Consider the following 15,544-nt stretch of genomic DNA (forward strand, 5'->3'; position numbering starts at 1 on the left):
TGGATTCCACCTTTGCATGTGTGCCATAGTGGTATCATGGCTGCATTCTGTTATTTCATATGCCTTGTTAAGCACCCAATAAGGTTTAGTATTAGTATCATGGGCAGGCTGACTGCACACTGATGGAAGTACAGTGATGCCTTGTGCAGTCTACTTATAGTCACCACAGTTTCAGTGGCATAATGTGATGGTGGTGTGCTTTTCCTATTTTCTTAAAATCCTAATTTGTGCTGCGTACATGTCCTGTTCCTCAAGTAGCCCTATTAAAAAATGAAGGGGCCACTTGTGAAATAAGCCACTATTCAATAGGGGTGAGGAGGGCCAAAGTGGGATAATGGCCATTGTTATTTGCAGTGAACAACAATTCTTGGTTGCAACATATGAAAAAAACATCTGTTGCACATCTGGGATTTCTTATAGATCTTATGTAAATCGGAAATAAAATGAAAATCTCTGGAGACTGTGTGCATGTGCGTGTATGTAAAAAGCAACAGCAACTAAAAAGTGGAATTTTGTAGGTCACGATATCAGAACTGTCAAGGCAGTTTTATGAACCACCACTAGGTGGGACACAATCATATCTGTTACCTACCCACAGACTCCTCAGTTGCTCAATCCTAATGTCTGGAGGGAAAAATGTCTGATTCACACAATCTTCTAATTTTGTATATTTCGTTATCCAAAGTAAGCGAAAAGCATAAAATAAAATGCATGCCAACAAATCAGATTAATCTATGAAACTAAAAGCAAAGGAGAATCCATTAATCAGAGCGTGGGTTAATGTTAGATCATAGAATCAGACTAATTAACTGGTTGATTAAATCACATTAAATAGCAGTTGTTAATAAGCTTTGTGTGATGATTTGGAGTTCTTAAGGCAGCAGTCTTCTTAGCTATCAGCCCCCAAAATAATATGGCATTATCAATCTTGGCTCTGAATGATATATTTATACTCCACCTGAATGGCTGATACAGGGAGGTTCAAATTACTGCCAGGTTGAAGTCAATGTTGAGACTATAGCTCTGATGCCAACTAATGCAGTCTGCCCAAATTTATAGGTGGTTAGGCAACAATCTCTCTTCCCCCTCTCTCCAAACTGAGTTATATGGAACATTGCAGTACAAATCAAGATGTGCTAGATCGTTACATTTAACTAGCTAACAAGAGTATAGGTGAAAACAATTTTAGGATTTAAGCATACAACTCCTAATGCACAGGAGATGTGTGTGTGATATTTTAGAAAGTGAGTGGGCAGGGACCAAACCAAAAAGGTCAATACTTACATAAGATGGCTGAGTGATTATTTCATTCAGCCTCAGGAAAGTAGTACATGGTTGAAAAGATTAGTAGTCAGTGGTTTTCTTGGTTCTGTCATTTAATATCAATGAACTGGCTAGCAGGTTAGAAGGTATTTGCTTGTAAATGTCAAATATTTGGTGTTGCTAGACTGTTACCCTGTGGCAGCCAGCCTGAGTGGTGGAGGGAAGCATAACCCTCTTTGTCAAGCAGGATGGCATTGCATAGCCAGCAACCATGACCAGCAGCAATGGATTCTCCTTTGTTTTTGGTTTCATAAGGTGGTCCCTCTTGGATCTCCTCATCAGTAGTCCCTTGGCAAATCAGAATGGGGCACTTCCCTTCTGGCATCACTCACTGGGGATGGATTAGACCACTTCAATGCAAACAAAGAGACTCTCATTCCAATAATTTCAGGTTCAAAGTCCATGCATCTCAAAATATATAACCAAAGAGTCTGCAGGTCCAAATATTTTAAGACAGTTGAGGTCTTGGGTCAGTCCACGAACATTATCTCAACTATCTTACAAAAGTCCAAACTCTCTGAAATAATTTCTTTTAAATTGCAGAGCTAGCAAAAAATTGCAGCTGAAATAATAGGAAAACAGCAATTACTCATCTGTGCACACAGAGGAAAGTTCCTCTTTCTTCAGCTGTTCCTGTTTTAAAGACAGTTGTTCTAATTTCTCTTTTATAATTTGGCACTCAGCAGTTAAATGCTGAACAGTTTGGGTGAAAGGCTTAACTGTGACAGAGTGGAAAGTATCTGTCTCAGAATCATGGTTTTGGGGAGGGGGGTGGCTTTTCAGGCAGGTCTGTATCTGCCTCATCCCTATGAGCTCGGGGATTTACCAATATAGATGTTTTCCTGGGGATATGATTTCCTAGGTGCTGGTGATCGAGCAATGGTTTAATTGGTTCTTACAGATCTGCCAACTCTTTCACAAGTCAGCTCTATTTTTTTTAATTCTACTTTCTCCAAGTACAAATTGTAAATTTGGGATCATTTTCACTGATTTTTTTTTTTTTTTTTTTGGAATATCTTCCTCTTTAAATATAAATTAAAGTAAGTTGAAATCATATACTTTTTTTGTTTTCATGATATTTTATGGACATATGCTCTACCGGCTTACCAATTATTTTTTCAAAAGACCAAGATGTTGAAGTTTTATGCAGCAAATCAAGCTCTTCAATTATAGCTGGCTTCACATCTGGTAAACTTGATTCCAGAGATTTCCCAGGCCTCGGAGGAAAATGTGCAGCTGTTCTCCTTGAAGGCTGTACAGCGTAGCCTAAAGTGTTAATCTGTTAAGGGCTGAATCTTATTTATGGCATATTTGAACTATATTCCTGTACCGCCAAAAGACACAATCCATATCTCAGCAATTGCAACAGCTGGTCCTCTTGATATAGTACCTAAAAAAAAAAAAACATGGGATGGAGGGCTGAGCATAATTGGTTTCCTTTGCCTTGTTTATGCTGTACTTACTGTTATGGTCTCCGCTGAATAAAGACCTGTATCAGTTTCTTTTCGGGAGAAATTGAGGGTTAGGTGCTTAGAGAGAGGGTTAGGTGCACCTAGTAGTATTTAGGGTTATAGGAGTATCTTAGAAATATCAACGAAGAACTGTGTGCTGAAAAAGCCAGGTACCCCCACACATCCTCCATTTGTTTTTATTTCAGGTTTCGGCAAATACAGAAGACTCCTCCATGAGTGGCTATTTATATAGATCAAAGGGCTGCAAAAAACCATGGAAACACCTGTGGTTTGTCATAAAAAATAAGGTGCTATACACGTATGCTGCTAGTGAGGTAAGGAAGCATGGAATTTTTTTTTTCCTATTTTAAAGGAATGCTCAGTAATGAGACCCATAAATTAGTCTATCTCACTGCAGTATAGCACTTTGAGTCTTCCCTGAAAGAGATGGAAAAATCTGTGAGGTGTTCAGTTGTTAACTAGATGATGCGCCTTTCTGAAAACATGGTAACTGAGTCACAATAGTGACCTTTTCAAGTAGATATTATCTGTTTTGCTGCATCAGTTTGGAATAATGGCAGATGCCAACAGCATGCAAGCACACTGGAGCATCTCAGCTTGTTGCTTCCACCTGATGTACTGTGGATGTTTGGAGAGAGCAGACTTGAATACACCTGGCTTCTCAGCCTGCCTCCTCCACTCTGCAACAGTCTACTAATGCCTGGTGCTCCAGCTAGAAAAGAGCAAATGTGACAACACTTATGCCATTTCCATTTTGCTCAGCAATGTGTTAATCTTATTGAAGCATGGATGTGAGCTCCATAAATTTCAGCCCAGATGAAGGAAGATGGGTGTTTATCAAGTATCTGTCATGTACACTACCTCTTTACAATATTGTCCAAATACCTTGCTGAAAATTTTTTAAAAACCTTGGTTTTTTAAACCTTTTGCAATTATTTATAAGTCAGTTATGGAGCAAACTATAGAAAGCACAGTTGCCATCCATCACAGTTACCAGGCAAATTGCACCTCTGACCCTTCCTGAGCACCTCTTCCCAGGTGTCAGGCTCCTAGCTGTCACCTGGTTCTGGATAGAATCACACAATTCTCCTTCTCTCAGGCCAGGCCCTGGGTTGCAGTCCTCTAGTACCAATTGTAATTTGCCTGAGCAGGTCTGATTTACACCGAGACCCTGCAATCCTGTACTCTGTGCGGCAATGAAAGTGGTAATCAGTGACCAAATAGCCTCCTGAAAGCAAAGTATCATTTATTTGGAACAAAGCATTTCAGAGAAATCAGACCTTAAAAACAATAAAAAAGACTATCTAGCTTACCACCTTTAACCATCTTCCATGAGGAGACCCTGGTAGGACTAACTCCCTGTAGACTCTTGCACAGAAAGCCTCTCTCTGTCAGCTTGTCTCCCTGTTGGAACTTGCTGACATTCTCTGCAGAGCCCCAGACTGATTTCAGACCTAAGGAAATAATAATCTTCAGAAAGGTCATATCCAAATGGGAACTTTGAAGTTTATAATCTAGTCCTTCCTTCCTCAAGAGTAGTTAAGCGTTCTCAAATGTAGATATTCTTGTATCCAAATGTCGGAATTTAGGAATTGCCATACAGAGTCAGACTAAATCCATTTAGTCCAGTATCCTGTCTCTGGCAGTGGCTAGCACCAGATGCTTCAGACAAAGGTGTAAGAACCCCATATTAGACAGATGGGGGATGAGACCCACTCCAAACTCTCATACCCACTCCAAACTCTCACCCAAATCTCCCAATAGTTAGAGATTGGTGTGGAGGTGTAATATCTAGGGTTGTCCCGCAATTAAGAAAATTAATCACGCGGTTAAAAAAATTAATTGCGCAATTAATAATAGAATACCATTTATTTAAATATTCTTGGATGTTTTCTACATTTTCAAATATATTCAATTACAACACAGAATTCAAAGTGTACAGTGCTCACTTTATAGATATTTTTGATTGAAATAGTATTTCAGTTCACCTCATGCAAGTCCTGTAGTGCAATCTCTTTAGCATGAAAGTTGAAATTACAAATGTAGAATTATGTACAAAAAAACCCTACATTCCAAAATAAAAGAATCTAAAACTTTAGAGTCCTACTTCTTGTTCAACCAATTGCTCAGACAAACAAGTTTGTTTACATTTGCAGGAGATAATGCTGCCGGCTTCTTGTTTACAGTTTCACCTGAAAGTGAGAACAGGCCTTTGCACGGCACAGTTGTAGCTGGCTTTGCAAGATATTTACGTGCCAGATGCACTAAAGATTCATATGTCCCTTCCTGTTTCAACCACCATTCCAGGGAATATGCTTCCATGCTGATGACGGGTTCTGATGGATAATGATCCTAAGCAGTGTGGTGATGAAATGAAAAGTTCATTTTCATCATCTGAGTCAGATGCCACCCAGCAGAAGGTTGATTTTCTTTTTTGGTGGTTTGCGTTCTGTTGAGTCTCCATCAGAGTGTTGCTCTTTTAAGACTTCTGAAAGCATGTTCCACACCTCATCCCTCTCAGATTTTGGAAGGCACTTCAGATTCTTAAATCTGGGTTCAAGTGCTGTTGCTATCTTTAGAAATTTCACATTGGTGTCAAATTTGCATTAAAAGTGTTCTTAAAATGAACAACATGGGCTAGGTCATCATCTGAGACTGCTAGAACATGAACTATATGGCAGAATGCAGGTAAAACAGAGCAGGAGACATACAATTCTCCCCCAAGGAGTTCAGTCACAAATTTAATTAACGCATTGTTTTTTTTAACAAGCGTCATCAGCATGGAAGCATGTCCTCTGGAATGGTGGCTGAAGCATGAAGGGACACATGAGTCTTTAGTGCATCTGGCATGTAAATATCTTGCAACGCCAACTACAACAGTGCCATGTGAATGCCTGTTCTCACTTTTGGGTGACATTGTAATTAAGATGTAATTAAGATGTGGGCAGCATTACCTCCTGTAAATATAAACAAACTTGTTGTTTCTCTTAGCGATTGGCTGAACAAGAAGTAGGACTGAGCGGACTTGTAGGCTCTGAAGTTTTACATTGTTTTGGTTTTGAGTGCAGTTACATAACAAAAAAGCCTGCATTTGTAAATTGCATTTTCATGATGAAGAGATTGCACGACAGTATTTGTATGAGATGACTTGAAAAATACTATTTCTTTTGTTTATCATTTTTACAGTGCAAATATTTGTAATAAAAATAATATAAAGTGAGCACTGTACACTTTGTATTTTGTTTTAATTGAAATCAATATATTTGAAAATGTAGAAAAACATCCAAAAATATTTAATACATTTCAATTGTTATTTTATGGTTTACAGTGTGATTAATCACTATTCATTTTTTTGTTAATTGCATGAGTTAACTGCGATTAATTCAACAGCCCTAGTAATATCCCTTCCAAAATTTTGTTATTAATTATAATAACTGGATATTCTTGTTGTCCATATGACTGTCTAATCCCTTTGTGAATTTTATTAAGTTCTTGGCCTCAAAAACATCCTGTGGCAATGAATTTTACACTCTGTGTTCTGTGAAAAAGTATTTAGTTTTATCAGTTTTGAATTTGCTCCCTTCTAATTTCATTGAATGTCCCCCTGTTCTTGCATTGAGTCAGGGAGCTCCCATCTACCTTGTTTAGGCCCTTCATTATTTTATATACTTTCATCATGTCCCTTCTGAAAAGTCTTTTTTCTAGATTTACTTTGATAGGTTAAAATGTCACACCTTTTTGTCTTAGCAACCATCAATTGAGGAGTTCACCGGATGTTTATCAGTGTCTAGGTACACTTCTTCTTCTGTGATCTCACTTGCATGTAGTGTAGGAGCTTACTTGTTGGCAGTGTAGTTCAATGCAACTTTATTTTTTGTCGTTTGTCATGCAAAATCTATTCTAAACTGCTCTATAGAATTATTAAATTAGAGAGAGTACCTAAGGGGAGGATGGAGTTGAGCAGTATGGGGAAGGGGAAAAGGATACCTTTAAACCAAGATTTGAAATGGAATGAAGAGATACAAGAAGGCTGTTCCATTCCAGATAGTGTTAAGTATGGTGGTGAGACTGTAGCAGGACAAAGAGATCAGTGCTAGATGACAAGAAAGTGACAAGGAGTTAGAGAGAAACCAAATCTGTGAGGTTTGCTGTCTCTTGTTCATTAAATCATGTATGAGGAAATGACAAGAAACACGGTTTTGTGGAATATGAACTGTAAATTATTATAAACTTAAAATAACTGGATGCAATAGTGTGGTGCTTAAAGATTTATAAAATATCACATCAGGACTGTAATATTATAAGAGCTAATTTTGTGCTTGTGTGTTTAAATTAGGATGTTGCAGCACTGGAGAGTCAGCCTCTACTGGGATTCACAGTCTCTGAAGTAAAGGATGAAAACTCAGAGTCTAAAATATTCCATTTACTGCACAAAAACACTTTATTTTACATATTCAAAGCAGATGATCCTCAGTCAGCTCAAAAGTAAGTAACCATTTGAGTTCAGTCCTGCCTGTCACTTTTTCCCCAGGGAATGTTTCAGATGTCATTTCATTAATGTTCACTCTGTCGGCGCGCACGTGACAAAGCTCACTTATAATGTGCAACTTGTTTTTAAGAAATGCTTGGTTAAACATCAAAAATCTGTAAAGCTTGCAATAATGTAATTTCAGTTGTTACATTTACATATAAAATAATTGGTTTCATGGAGATTTACGGTCAGATCTTTGTCAATCAAAAGTGAGTGGAGTCAGTCACCTTTCAATCAAAAGGCTTCAAAAAGATAAGCAGACTACATGCTGGGCTGAGGAGTGAGGGTAAGAGGAAGGGAAAGTATAGCCTTTATGGAAGAACTCCTCTTTAGTTACGTACCATCATAGTTCCAAAGGATTAAAATAGGAGGCATTTTGTGCTGTTTTAATTTAATTCCTTCATCTCTAAATCTATTTAAAATAAAGTTCAATGATAAAATATATTAATTCAGGAAATTTTTAACACTAAGCTAGGTCTATATTTTAATTATTTCTTTTCTTCCCAGCTAGTTTTATAAGTCCTATCGATTTTTTGCATGGCAAACTGAGTTTTGTTAGTATGCTCTTTCATTGTAGAAGCAGAATGATTTACCTGTATTCACTGGAATTATATAGAGACTTTTGTTTGTGGTCCTTATTTGATTAAGTTTTAGGATTTACCCCCATGCAGCAAAATGGGAGGTGACTATGCAAATACATCTAGTGTATCTTGCTAATAGATCTGGCTGGTTGCTTTGTCTGGTTTCACAACAATTTCCCAGAATTAATTTTACTTGTAACAGAGTAGCCATTAAGCGCTAAATATTCCGATAGAATATTTTAAACATGCAGTTAAGCCTGAAGTTGTTTGTAAATGCTACAAACAGGAATATTTCAAAACTGTAATTTAAATGTCCAGAGCAATTAACTAACTGAGCACATGCATAATACTGTTTTTCAAAAATCTGAGAATGTTTTCTTCCTTGCAAATGCAGTTTGATCAATCCCTCCTTATTAGTTAAGACAGATGTCATCTTGTATTTGCACTATGCCTTTATTTGTACTTATAAACAATTTATAACTACTTTCTTCCCTATTCAGATAATGGCTTTTTGTAACTGGATGGAAAACTAGTAACCAGCAAAAGTCTGTTTTTACTGATGCTGAGATCCTAGTATTAATTACCTTACAAAGCAAGTTTCCCCCAAATATTTAATATCCCATAGAGATTTGTCTGTCAAAACCAAACCTGTGGAATACATGCTCCTCTGACATTATTAAAAATTAATCTTTTTGCTCATGTTCCCCATTTAATGCCTACTCTCTTATTTTATTCTTCTTAACTCCTAATGAAGAAACATCTAACACTGGTATTTGTATAACACATTACACAGTTTTTTTCATTCACTTCACAAATAACATGAAGTTCATTAAATTTTAGTAACTATTTTTTATAAACTTTTAATATAAGACTCAATGTAAAGTTCTTTAAAGGAAAATTAATAGCTCTGATATTTCTATAATGTGCTTATTCTAACTGTCAAGGTATTTATTTATTTGGTATGATTTATTCTGAATTGCATTGGTCATCTTTTTTGAATATATTGTTAAATTGGAGAGAATAGAGTAAAAAGCAATTCAGATGATAAATGGAAAGAAACCAAAAAAGCTTATATATCTATGTGGCAACTGACAAAACTACAGTTTTCTTTGTCTTGAGAAAAGATTAAGACTTGCCAAGACTGACAAACAACATCTCGTCTAGCTTAGGACTATCTAAAAACTAAGCTTTATGGTTTGATGTCAGAGAACAGTCTAGGAGCAGAGGTCTGAATTCAAGGAGTGGGTGTATAGACTAGGGCTGTCAAGCAATTTAAAAAAATAACTTTATTTTTTATTACAAATATTTGCCCTGTAAAAAAAAAACAAAAAGAAATACTATTTTTCAATTCACCTAATACAAGTATTGTAGTGCAATCTCTTTATCGTGAAAGTTGAACTTACAAATTTCCTGGTGCAAGTGCTAGAGGAGCCAACTAGGGGGGGGAGCTTTTCTTGACCTGCTGCTCACAAGCCGGGAAGAATTAGTGGGGGAAGCAAAAGTGGATGGGAATCTGGGAGGCAGTGACCATGAGTTGGTTGAGTTCAGGATCCTGACACAGGGAAGAAAGGTAAGCAGCAGGATACAGACCCTGGACTTCAGGAAAGCAGACTTCGACTCCCTCAGGGAACGGATGGGTAGGATCCCCTGGGGGACTAACATGAAGGGGAAAGGAGTCCAGGAGAGCTGGCTGTATTTCAAGGAATCCCTGTTGAGGTTACAGGGACAAACCATCCCGATGTGTCGAAAGAATAGTAAATATGGCAGGCGACCAGCTTGGCTTAACGGTGAAATCCTAGCGGATCTTAAACATAAAAAAGAAGCTTACAAGAAGTGGAAGGTTGGACATATGACCAGGGAAGAGTATAAAAATATTGCTCGGGCATGTAGGAATGAAATCAGGAGGGCCAAATCGCACCTGGAACTGCAGCTAGCGAGAGTTGTCAAGAGTAACAAGAAGGGTTTCTTCAGGTATGTTGGCAACAAGAAGAAAGCCAAGGAAAGTGTGGGCCCCTTAATGAATGAGGGAGGCAACCTAGTGACGGAGGATGTGGAAAAAGCTAATGTACTCAATGCTTTTTTTGCCTCTGTCTTCACTAACAAGGTCAGCTCCCAGACTGCTGCGCTGGGCATCACAACATGGGGAATAGATGGCCAGCCCTCTGTGGAGAAAGAGGTGGTTAGGGACTATTTAGAAAAGCTGGATGTGCACAAGTCCATGGGGCCGGACGAGTTGCATCCGAGAGTGCTAAAGGAATTGGCGGCTGTGATTGCAGAGCCATTGGCCATTATCTTTGAAAACTCGTGGCGAACGGGGGAAGTCTCGGATGACTGGAAAAAGGCTAATGTAGTGCCAATCGTTAAAAAAGGGAAGGAGGAGGATCCTGGAAACTACAGGCCAGTCAGCCTCACCTCAGTCCCCGGAAAAATCATGGAGCAGGTCCTCAAAGAATCAATCCTGAAGCACTCACATGAGAGGAAAGCGATCAGGAACAGTCAGCATGGATTCACCAAGGGAAGGTCATACCTGACTAATCTAATCGCCTTCTATGATGAGATTACTGGTTCTGTGGATGAAGGGAAAGCAGTGGATGTATTGTTTCTTGACTTTAGCAAAGCTTTTGACACGGTCTCCCACAGTATTCTTGTCAGCAAGTTAAAGAAGTATGGGCTGGATGAATGCACTATAAGGTGGGTAGAAAGTTGGCTAGATTGTCAGGCTCAACAGGTAGTGATCAATGGCTCCATGTCTAGTTGGCAGCCGGTGTCAAGTGGAGTGCCCCAGGGGTTGGTCCTGGGGCCGGTTTTGTTCAATATCTTCAAAAATGATCTGGAGGATGGTGTGGATTGCACTCTCAGCAAATTTGCGGATGATACTAAACTGGGAGGAGTGGTAGATACGCTGGAGGGCAGGGATAGGATACAGAAGGACCTAGACAAATTGGAGGATTGGGCCAAAAGAAATCTGATGAGGTTCAATAAGGATAAGTGCAGGGTCCTGCACTTAGGACGGAAGAACCCAATGCACAGCTACAGACTAGGGACCGAATGGCTAGGCAGCAGTTCTGCGGAAAAGGACCTAGGGGTGACAGTGGACGAGAAGCTGGATATGAGTCAGCAGTGTGCCCTTGTTGCCAAGAAGGCCAATGGCATTTTGGGATGTATAAGTAGGGGCATAGCGAGCAGATCGAGGGACGTGATCATCCCCCTCTATTCGACATTGGTGAGGCCTCATCTGGAGTACTGTGTCCAGTTTTGGGCCCCACTCTACAAGAAGGATGTGGATAAATTGGAGAGAGTCGAGCGAAGGGCAACAAAAATGGTTAGGGGTCTGGAACACATGACTTATGAGGAGAGGCTGAGGGAACTGCGATTGTTTAGTCTGCAGAAGAGAAGAATGAAGGGGGATTTGATAGCTGCTTTCAACTACCTGAGAGGTGGTTCCAGAGGGGATGGTTCTAGACTATTCTCAGTGGTAGAAGAGGACAGGACAAGGAGTAATGGTCTCAATTTGCGGTGGGGGATGTTTAGGTTGGATATTAGGAAAAACTTTTTCACTAGGAGGGTGGTGAAACACTGGAATGCATTACCTAAGGAGGTGGTAGAATCTCCTTCCTTAGTAGTTTTTAAGTTCAGGCTTGACAAAGCCCTGGCTGGGATGATTTAATTGGGGATTGGTCCTGCTTTGAGCAGGGGGTTGGACTAGATGACCTCCTGAGGTCCCTTCCAACCCTGATATTCTATGATTCTATGAAATCTAGAATTATGTACAAAAAAATAACTACATTCAAAAATAAAACAGTGTAAAACTTTAAGGCCTCCAAGTCCACTCAGACCTACTTCTTGTTCAGCCAATCACTCAGACAGACAAGTTGGTTTACATTTGCAGGAAATAATGCTGCCCGCTTCTTGTTTACAATGTCACCTGAAAGTGAGAACAGGCGTTTTCATGGCATTGTTGTAGCCTTCGTCGCAAGATATTTATGTGCCAGATGCACTAAAGATTCATATGTCCCTTCATGCTTCAGCCACCATTCCAGAGGACATGCATCCATGCTGATGATGGATTCTGCTTGATAACAATCCAAATCAGGGCGGACTGATGCATGTTCATTTTCATCATCTGAATCAGATGCCACCAACAGAAGGTTGATTTTCTTTTTTGGTGGTTCAGGTTCTGTAGTTTCTGCATCAGAGTGTTTCTCTTTTAAAACTTCTGAAAGCATGCTCCACACCTTGTCGCTCTCAGATTTTGGAATACACTTCAGATTCTTAAATCTTGGGTCGAGTGCTGTAGGTATCTTTAGAAATCTCACATTGGTATCTTCTTTGTGTTTTATCAAATCTTCAGTGAAAGTGTTCTTCAATCAAACAACATATGCTGGGTCATCATCCGAGACTACCATAACACAAAATATATAGCAGAATGCAGGTAAAACCATGGAGCAGGAGACATACAATTCTCCTCCAAGGAGTTCAGTCACAAATTTAATTAACGCTTTTTTTTTTTTTAACAAGCATCATCAGGATGGAAGTATGTCCTCTGGAATGGTGGTTGAAGCATAAAGAGACATATGAATGTTTAGCATATCTGGCACTTAAATACCTTGCAATGCTACAAAAGTACCATGTGAACGCCTGTTCTCACTTTCAGGTGACATGGTAAATAAGAAGCAGGCAGCATTATCTCCTGCAAGTGTAAACAAACTTATTTCTCTTAGCGATTGGCTGAACAAGAAGTAGGACTGAGTGGACTTGAACGCGCTAAAGTTTTACATTGTTTTGTTAGGGAGTGCAATTATGTAACAAAAAAAAATCTACAGTTGTAAGTTACACTTTCACAATAAAGAGATTGAACTACAGTACTTGTATGAGGTGAATTGAAATATACTTTTTCTTTTGTCATTTTTACAGTGCAAATATTTGCAATAAAAATATAAAGTGAGCACAGTACACTTTGTATTCTGTGTTGTAATTGAAATCAATATATTTGAAAATGTAGAAAAACAACCAAAAATATTTAATAAAATTTCAATTGGTATTCTATTTAACAGTGTGATTAAAACTGTGATTAATTTTTTTGTTAATGGCGCGAGTTAACTGTGATTAATCGACAGCCCTAGTATAAATATATATAAAATGGACTAAAAACCTACATTAAAAGAACATTGTTAAGGTTACAAAGTCAAGCCCTCAAAAGTAAAGAAAAGCCAGAATTATGGTTGCCTCTGGAACATTAATTGTGGGCTCCATGTGTGTATGCATTATGATAGTTTTTAGTTACACAATCACATTTTTTCCCCACATGATCCATTCATAGAATGGATGTCCAGTTAATGAGCAGCTGTTCAATATTTTGTTTTCTCCTCCTTGTTCAGAATGGTCTGAGGCCTTGTTTAATGCACAATATTCAAACCCTTTTTTCAAGACCCTTATTAATTTCCTTATGAGCTTTCCTATCGCACTCATCACTACAGTATGCGATCACTCCACAAACATTACTTTATTTTCACAGCTTCCCTGTGAGGGGTGTGTGTGTGTATGGGGGTGGGTGGGTTATTTTACAGATAAGGAGCTGAGGCCTAGAGAGATTAAGGTCAGAAGTTTTCACTAATTTTGGATGCCCAATTTGAGATGCCTAGGACCTGATTTTCTGGAGGACTTCGCATTATGTAGCACTTTATATGTTATAAGCACAGCTCCCATTGACTTCAATTGCAGCTATAAGTGCTTAGCACTTCTGCAAATTGGACCCCAAGGACTCAAGTCAGGTATCCAGGAAATGAGGAACGCACAAGTAGTGACAACCTATGAAAAGTTTGGTTTAAGTGACTTGCCTAGCATCACAAAGGATCTCTGTGGCAGACACAGGGGTAGAATCCAGTTCCCCAGAGAAGCGTTCAGCTGTCTTGACTATGAAAACATCCTTTTCCTGCTTCTTTAACTACACTCTTTCCCACTTCTGCAACAAATGACGCAACAGTCTCCTTCACTGCACAACTTTGATTCATCTCCAGAGCAGGTCCATCCTATGAACTGAGTGAATCAAGGGTGCTGTGGGAAAAATAATATGTGAACGTGTAACTAAAGACTATTGTGATGCATAAACATAAGGAGGCCAAATTAAGGTTGCAGAGGCAACCATCATTCTGACTTTTCTTAATTTTTGAGGGCTTGACTGCAATCTTAATAATCTTCTAATGTAGCTGTGGGTGTCATTTCCTAGGATTCTAAAAAACTGAAAAATCAAACTGTGTCATATGGTAGCATACTGACACCCAGGCGGGTCATCTGCAGGGTTGGAACCAACTATCACAGTAACTGATAGAAGATGACAACCTACTAGTGCTATGTGCAGGAGATGAGACACTTTGTCAGTGGGGTCGCAGATATTATTAAGGTTGTCCAACATTTGCTAATATACGATCCTGTTTTCAGTCGCTTGTAACTTTACCAAACTTTATCCGGTTTGTCTGAACTTTTCCATGCAGGGTGTCTGCCTCAGGCTGAATTTTCCTGAGAAAAGTTCAGTCAAACAGTTAGCCAAAACAGACTCAGCTGTTTCTGAGACTAAAGCTAGAGTAAAATACATTGTTTTGCCCATGTTAATTCTGGTGACATCTGAGAAGTTCTAGCATCTCTACCTTGCGGTTTGCAGGGGGAGGTGGCCTTTGTGTCAGGAATGTGCCTTTTACCATCTCTGTGAAGAGAGACCAAGAACTGACCAAATTATAAGCCCCTGAAAAATCACAGCTCACACATGCTCAATAGGGCCTTGCTAGGGCTTCACAGCTTAATTTCCTGATAGGTGCTTCCCCAATACAGATGAAGAGTCTTTACCCCTATGAGAGTACAGTTTGAAAGAATTTCCATAATGCGCTACATTGCCATATCTGTTGTTTATCTAAACCGAATGCAGGATTTAAGGCCATTTAATAGTGATGAACTACATGCTTTTTAATGGATGAGTGAAATTTTGAACTGTTGCATATTTGAAAATGTATTGATAAAAACTTAAATAAGGTAGGTTTTGAAAATACCCAAGATCAAGTGAAATCTAACATTATTTCTCTTTCCAACAGGTGGATAGAAGCTTTTCAAGAAGGCACCATATTATAGCTGCCTCAGCACCATCTCTGAGCCTAAAAGAGCAAAATTTCATCAAAGGATGACAAGAAATGGAGTACAGCAATTTTGTTTAAAAATGGACTCTACCAGCATCAACCTAAACACAATTTGTATATTTATGAGAATTAGCAGTTGTTGCCTTTTTTTTAGGTGTAAGGTAATATTTTTTTAAAGACATTTGTGTATTTGTTGTTTTTTTCATACAAAATGTGTTATTTATTAAATTCCAATGTTTACTTAATGGTCAGAATCATTTCTAAGGTTCGCATTGAATTCTAAAGTGCCCTTGTCTTTAGAATAGCAGACGGCTTTGTCAGAAAACACACACGCTTTATTGCAGCATTACAATTTGTACAGTTCTTGAGTTGCTGATGATCATTTTGCAATTTAAAAAGAACAATTCAAAGAACAAGATATTTCAACAAAACTTGGGGACACGTGGTCAGCTATGTTAAAACTCCTTTGATGAGCAGATGACTGACAGGCTGCTGCTCCTCTTGATACAATAG

The 15,544-nt window shown here is 38.7% G+C and overlaps 1 protein-coding gene across 2 annotated transcripts in view; it reads left to right on the forward strand.

Moving 5' to 3' along the window:
- The window catches only part of FGD6 (FYVE, RhoGEF and PH domain containing 6), a 102,468-nt gene extending 87,192 nt beyond the window's left edge, over positions 1-15,276 (forward strand). Inside the window, exons 19-21 of one of the 2 annotated variants that reach the window (XM_077832123.1) lie at positions 2,981-3,109; positions 7,132-7,280; positions 14,990-15,276. In XM_077832123.1, coding sequence (XP_077688249.1) covers positions 2,981-3,109; positions 7,132-7,280; positions 14,990-15,026 — 315 coding nt within the window. In that variant the 3' untranslated portion in view covers positions 15,027-15,276. Of the gene's footprint in view, positions 1-2,980; positions 3,110-7,131; positions 7,281-14,989 lie in introns of those variants that run through there. The other variant, XR_013347765.1, reaches the window with a different exon arrangement.
- The last annotated feature ends 268 nt before the right edge of the window (positions 15,277-15,544 follow it).

Source organism: Eretmochelys imbricata, chromosome 1, assembly GCF_965152235.1.
Source record: "Eretmochelys imbricata isolate rEreImb1 chromosome 1, rEreImb1.hap1, whole genome shotgun sequence".
NCBI classification, from domain to species: domain Eukaryota; kingdom Metazoa; phylum Chordata; order Testudines; family Cheloniidae; genus Eretmochelys; species Eretmochelys imbricata.